Genomic DNA, 8513 nt, shown 5'->3' with positions numbered 1-8513 from the left:
AAACCACCACCCCACAACAGCACACACACACACACCACACACATCACAAAAACACACCTACAGCCACACACACACACACTCACACACTCCACACATCAAAACCCTACACTACACCTACACACACCCACCCACAACCCAACACACAATCCCCGCCACTTTTTACCATCCTACCCAGCCCCCCCCAAACCCAAAACCACCACACAAAAAATCGCCCATTATCATCCCTCCCACACTGCAACCCATCCACCACCCAAACCTGACTTGTCCTCCTTCCCCACCCCCCAATCTACCATCAAAAAAAAAACAAAACCCCCCCAAGCCGCTTTAAACCCAAAACTATCCTTCCCCACCAACTATTGTCATTCCATTTGCACCCCCCGGCCCCAGCCTTATACCCCCAGCCCCAAACCCCAAAAATTTTTACAACAATGCACCAAATACGCTGACTCGAACCAAGGCATCCAGTCCCCCCATTGCCCATAAATCAACCCCTACCCCACACACCGGCGTCAGCACTACCAGGTTGCGTGGGGGCCGACTAGAATTAAAGCCCTGGCCGGCGCCAGGCTAAACATTTTAAACCAACTTTGGTATATGAAACCAGATCCCGGGCCTCTACCCCACCCCGGGCCCGCAAAGGAGACCACAGCGGTGCAGCAAGTTTTGGGCTTGGAGTGTTACAAGGGCCGTATGACGATATGTGCGGAAATACATTGGATAAACTGCAGGCGATAGGACACTGACCGCCTCGTACGGCATGCTGCAATGCATCTTACACTGACATGTGAGCACATGTCTAAAACAGAGTACTGGATTTCATAAACAATGTACACTATTGCAAGGGTGGCATTGGACGATCTCTAGAGATGACAAGGTCGATGTTAGCTGAAATGTTCATTATGCTATATACACAGAGATATGTATAGTGTTTTAGTGTCGTCGAGGGATTGGTACAGGGGGGTCTGTGTGTTGATGACGTGGAGAAGAGGGGGGATGTGGTATGGGAGGTAAACAAAGTGGTGAAGTAGAGGCATGCAGAGTGAGAGACTGTCAAATGGTTTGGTGGCGAGGAGGCGCGTTTGCCGGTGTAAGAATAAAAAGGAATAATATTAATTTCCATCACATGAAATGTATATATATCTTCTGAAAAACATAGTTGCTGGAATTATATAATATATTATATACATATAATAATACAATATATATATATAATTACATTATACATATATTCATATATAATCATGATTTCATACACATATGTATTTAATATATATATATATATATATAATATATATATACATATACAAATCTATACATATACATTTACATATAACACTACATAAATATATATATATACACACATTAACAACACACACACATTATATACACAAACAAACAAAAACACACATTATATATTCACATACACAAAACACGCGCGCACACACACCACACATATAAATTTATGTATAATATCACACCACACATATATCTATATATAGATATCTATATATATATACTATATATATAATATATATATATTATAACCCTATACATTATATATATTTATGTGTGTACCCAATATGACTGTATACATATAATATATATGAGTGTATATATATGTATATATTACATATATTCTAACACATATACTATATAATAATATATATATATATATATATGTATATATAAATATATTAAAATATATATAATATAATATATACATATATATATTATATATATTATCATTACCCACACAACATACACATAATATATACTATACACGCCACAAAACACACAAATCTATAACACTCGACGCGCGGCACACACCACACACATCACAAATGAAATTATGTTGCATTACAAATACTATATATCATTAATGCACACATTATATATATATATATACATATATATTATATATATATATACATATATTATGATATATATATCATACATATATATCTATATTATACATACTTATTATTTAATATACCAAAATATATATACCATATATAAGACCTCATAACTTCCATATATCTCTTATATATAGGGGGGTGTGGGGTTACCTACCATTTTATTTCTTAATATATTTCATTTACAATATATAATATATCTACCTACATCTTAAATTAGGTCACATAATTATATAATACATATAATACACTCATATATATATACATAATATATATAATATCTATTTATATAATATATATATATACATAAATCTATATTTATATATATCATATATATATATTTCCCATAATTTATATATATACATATATATCTACCATATAATTATATACATATTATTATATACCTATCTTATATACATATATATATATATATATAACATGTTATATAATTACATATATATATATAATATATATATAATCCTTATATATTATATATATATATATATATATATACATATATATATATATATTATATATATATATATATATATAGAATATATATACATATATATATATATAATATATATAATATACTATATCATATAATATTGTTACTGATATATATATATATATCCCTATAACCTATATATATATATATATACATATACATATATATACATACATATATATACAAAAAAAAAACATTAAAATATACATCGTATATATATATATATACATATATATATACATATTTTATATATATTATATACATATATATACATATATATATATACATAATACAAAAAATACATATATATACATACAAATACACACATATATATACTTACACATATATATACATACTTACATATATAATTTATGTATATATCATACACATATATATACATATATATACACTTATACATATACATATACATATACATACATACATATATATATATATACATACATATATATATATTCCATCCCTATATACATACATATAAATTTATATAATTATATACATATTCTACATATATATATATATTAATACATATATATATACATACATTATTTTTGATATATATACATAATATATACATATATATATATATACATATATATATATTCTGCATAATATTATTTATATATATATATCATATCTGTTTATTATTACCTTATATACATACATATATATATACATATATATAATACATATATATATATTTACCATACATATATATATACATATTATATATATACATATATATTATACATTTAATATAATAGAATATTATAATATAGTAAAATATATATAGACTATTTATAACATTTTTATAATATATACATTTATATATAATTTTTACATTATATTACATATATTAATATATTTATATACATATATAATATTTTATATAATATTCTGATTTACATCTCTAATATATATACATATATATAACATCTATACTATATTATACATATATATATACATACATATATATATACATACATATAATTATATATACATATATATATACATACTATTTACATTTATATATAATTTAATTATAAGTACATATATATATATACATATATACATATATATATACATATATATATATACATATACCCTATATACATATTATATTTACATATATATATAAATGATTTGTCTTTATTTAGATTTTCCTTCATTATTTACATATTATATATACATATCTTTCATATATATATAATATATACATATATACATACATATATACATACATATATACATACATATATACATATATATATAATTATTTTTTTATATATACATATATACTAATATATATATATATACATATTTATATATATATATACATATTTATATATATATATACATATTTATATATATATATTACATATTTATATATATATATAATATTTATATATATATACATATATATATAATTTTTTAGTATTATTATTTATTATATTTATAATATATTTACATAATATATTTACATAATAATACATATACATATATACATATATATTACATATATATACATATATATACATATATATACATATATATAAATATATATATACATACATATATATATATATATATATGTATACATATATATATATATATATATATGTATACATATATATATATATATATATGTATATATATATATACATATATATATACATATATATAAATATACATATATATACATATATATACATATATATATATATACATATATATATACATATATATATACATATATATATACATATATATATATATACATATATATATACATATATATATATATACATATATATATACATATACATATATATATACATATATATATACATATACATATATATATACATATATATATACATATACATATACATATACATATATATATACATATACATATATATATATACATATATATATATATATACATATATATATATATACATATATATATATATACATATATATATATCTACATATATATGTATATATATGTATATACATGTATATACATGTATATACATGTATATACATGTATATACATGTATATACATGTATATATATATATATATATAATATATATAATATACATATATATACATGTATATCCACATATACATACATTTAGTTATAAATCTAGATTGTATATCTATCATGAGTCTCAGTAATTACATCAATTTTAGTGCAATATGATTACCATCTACTCTACAGAATAATTAACATATTCAATTAAAATATGGAACAGCATGCTATCACAGACTGGAAACTAACCATTTTGTTGTGCATAAGATTGTGATGTAGGCTCAGGGGTGACTCCTAGGCTTCGGATCTTGGCAGTATTGCCATATACATCAAAGAATGCCCATAGTTGCAGTGTGTGGTCTACATGCATAAATACTTGTGGACTTGCGCCATTGCGGGAGAAAGTAACTTCACCATGATGAGTCAGAGAAAAGGCTAGTTCATCACCACTTTGGGGAGAAGCAGCCACATCTTTGCTCACAACCCAGTATTCAGGTCTATCTAGCAGAAGGTCACAGTCTTCTGGCAGATCAGCAGATTCAAGGCCTGCTGGATTTGCTGCTGTTAAACCAAAAGCAAGTGCACCAACATACATGGCTTCAGTCTGAAGAATCTGCACAACCAATTTCTCCCCTGGGCGTAGAGGGCGTGCTGTGAACACATAGCCATGTGAATATTCCGTTTCTGTGCGTGCAGCCACGGTGCGGTCATTATTCATACGCACATTACGACCACGAACACGGTGGAAGGGCAATGGAGCAAATGCAGTGTGAGCATGGTGACGCAGGGGTAGAGCATCAGGGGAGCGAGGAGTAAGTGCCAGCTGAGCCATGGACGGTTGTAATCTATCAACACCTGAATCTGGCCTTTGCTGTTGTGGAAGATGCTGTTGGGATTGTTGTTGTTGTTGTTGTTGTTGTTGTTGTGGTTGTGTCTGTTGAGGGGAAGACGACTGAGGCTGTGGCAGGACTCTCGAGTTGGAGGTGGATGAACTAGGGCTGAGATCATTCACAATACGTACACGGTTATTCAGTTGTGCTAAAGGATCCACAAATTCAACTGCAGTGCTGTTGCCATACACATCAAAGAGACCCCAAAGCTGGGACCGTGTATCCACGCCCCCAAAGAACACACCACGCTCCTCTCCATTAATGCCAAAATGCACATCACCAGTTGAATCAACATAATAAAAGAGGATGCTTCCCTGCTCAGCAAATCGTTCACTTAATGCTTTGGCCCAGTAACCTGGCTTATTGGTTAGGTCTGGGCATGCATACTTTGGTAGTGCATCTCGGAGTCCAGCAGGGTCTTGAGATGTGAATCCAAAGCGAATTACCCCAGACCAGTTTGTGGATACTTCAAGAAGACGAAGGCACACCCGTTCACCAACTTTTATAGGGCGTGCTGAGAACGCGATTCCTTTGCAGAAGCTTTCAGCACGCCGAGCTACTTTGCCATCGTTGCTGATGCGGACATTGTCACCACATACTGAGTGGAATGTCAATGGAGGCTGGTTAGAAGATGACGACCCACGACCAGCTGTAACAATAAAATATAATTAATGACAATAATCCTTACCAATAGGCAATGAATAATGCTAACCATAGATAATCTTCACAGCAAAACCAGTGTAAAAATTTAACGAGATACTATTTTGAGTTACTTATTGCATTTCAGAATCAATTCATGGTACATTTTCAATAGTAATGTTGTTGACAAATGTGGGCAATTATCCAGGATAGGCCTGCATAGGTAATAGGTAATTTAAATAACAATTCATGGATTTAATCTATTATTCACAACAGAAGTGGGTAATTGTCCAGGAAAGGATTACATCCAGTGCCATCATGGCCCAAACACTTCATATGTTCAGTAAGATAAAAACTGGATTAGTTCCTTAACTCCAGATAAAGCCCACAAAAGAAGCCTACCAGCTCAATCTTGTCATAATATTATAAGTGGCTGATATATGGGCGGAGTTGAAGGCAACCTTGACTACAAAACAAGTTGAAATTGCTTGCTGTATAATGATCAGCACTGTTTCAACACTTTAAGATCCAGAGATTTATTTCCAAACAAATTACCAAGGGCTCTACCAACTCAATCTTGCCAGAAAATGTATAGCGGAGGTTTATGCCAACTAGGGTCTATACTATTTTTTTTTTCCTGCAAGTGGACTGTGTAGACATGGGGATATCATTTATACCATTTATACTCTAGGTGATTTATATACATTTGTTATTCCTAAGCCTTTAATTTGATCTAATCCCACAGTTCTTATCTTGGCATTTATCTATTTAAAAACTAGAGGAAATACATAAACTAACACATAACCCACTAGATTCCCCATAAAACTAGGCAAATGAAAGGGTCAGGCTATACCTACATGGGTTTATTTGTTAGGGTGATGTGGCATAAATATAATAGTGGAGAAATACATTAAAGTAAATGTGAAGAAATAATATTGCAAGTAGTCTACTCTACTTGAATAAAATGCATATTGTTCGAACTTTGAATATCTTGGTTGGGGTTATTGAAGGACTTTCCAACAGTTTATTATTCATTCACGATGAACCTTTGAATTTAATTAATAAAGACGTCTACATCCCTTTCCTGTTAAAATATATAGGAAATAGATAAATAGAAGACATTTAACTTTTTTCGCCCCAACATAATGACTTCCTTTGCACATAAGTTCCATAACAAGCCAAGTCACAGATCTCGTCTCAAGGTAGTGACGTCCTACATCTTCCTACGGGGTTGGCGGCCGGAAGTCACGGTTACCGGATGTCAAGAACCGCGAGTACCTCCGCCATTACCAAACCGATCGCCATTTCCCCTTTACCTCCGCCCAATTTTGGTTGATCTTCGCAATTTAGCCAAAATTACGATTGATATACAATGTTAATATTGAGCATCAAATGTTAAAGAGCAATCGCATTTTGCATACATACCTAGACCCATGCGTCTCTTGAATTTCTTAAGAACCTTCATTTTCTTGAATATTGGGCCCGCTGTGTAACAAGTGACAGTGGGTTCAACAGCGTACTCTTCAATACATAAGGCAGGCATCACAGTGGTTACTCCCGACCACAAAAAGTGTCGACCATTCAGCCTATTTCTAACACAACACTTTCAAACAGCCGACGTCCCGAGTATGCACTTTCACTGAAGGCGCTTCTTTCGATCTTCGCTAAATTTCAATTCAAGATAGTTCTAGCTATTGTCCTGATAAGTTCACTGGTTAACTCATGTACACACTTCCATAATGATAAGCGATTAATACACACAAGCCTCCCGCAAATATATACGGGACTCAGTAGTATGCCGGAGAGCGTACGTCCTCTCCATCCGCTGTGTGACTAGAGACTAAACAGACCTGGGGGTAATGGTAGGAAGGCAGCTGCGTCCCGTCCCTTCCTCCCCTTCCCTATCACTCTCCCAAGCGGTGGCGGGGGAAGGGGAACGCGGCGGGGGTACAACGATGACGGAAACAATTCATACCGAGTTGGGTGTTGGTCTTTTTCACTCACTTATTAATACTCCCTGAAGTTGTACTTCGATAATATAACATCTCGAAATAAATTTCACATTTCTTGCAACCTCAATATATATGTATATATATAATAATAATAAGTTTTGAACGTAATATGTACGTGATTAAATCTTTAGTAACAATCAGATTTACTTTTATCTCTGCTGTTAATTACGTAAACAAATAAATCCACCTGTGATATGTTTTAATTTATGTAAGAACAAATAAAGTTTGACACAAAGTTTAATCAACAAGAACCTTAGAACTAATCCTAATTCCTTTTCATAATTCACGATCCTCCCATGGCAACACCGGAAAACTGGATGGTTGGAAGGGGCGAGCGGGGAAGAAGGAGGGGGAGAGAAGTGCAGGCGGTGAGGGGGGAGGAGGGGGATGAGGGACAGATGTTCGACGCACGAGCCGACCGACTCTCACTCCTTGGCACGTTTTAACATATTTTCTGTTTTGCTTGACGGTTTCACTGTAACGTATAATCATG

At 31.0% G+C, this 8513-nt stretch overlaps 1 protein-coding gene across 2 annotated transcripts in view; it reads right to left on the bottom strand.

Annotated features, from left to right (window-relative positions):
- Positions 1-4707: 4707 nt before the first annotated feature.
- neur (E3 ubiquitin-protein ligase neur) overlaps positions 4708-8513 on the bottom strand; it is a 31074-nt gene continuing 27268 nt past the window's right edge. The window contains exons 1-2 of one of the 2 annotated variants that reach the window (XM_086553972.1): positions 7434-7852; positions 4708-6018 (exon numbers count right to left, since the gene is read on the bottom strand). In XM_086553972.1, the coding sequence (XP_086410098.1) occupies positions 4724-6018; positions 7434-7551 (1413 nt within the window). In that variant the 5' untranslated portion in view covers positions 7552-7852 and the 3' untranslated portion in view covers positions 4708-4723. Of the gene's footprint in view, positions 6019-7433; positions 7853-8513 lie in introns of those variants that run through there. The other variant, XM_086553973.1, reaches the window with a different exon arrangement.

This window comes from Penaeus japonicus, unplaced genomic scaffold, assembly GCF_977035675.1.
Source record: "Penaeus japonicus unplaced genomic scaffold, GWHDUDI00000001_assembly GWHDUDI00000029, whole genome shotgun sequence".
NCBI classification, from domain to species: Eukaryota; Metazoa; Arthropoda; class Malacostraca; order Decapoda; family Penaeidae; genus Penaeus; species Penaeus japonicus.
Note: the sequence above shows the minus strand (reverse complement) of the source record. Positions and strands in the feature narration are given on the sequence as shown.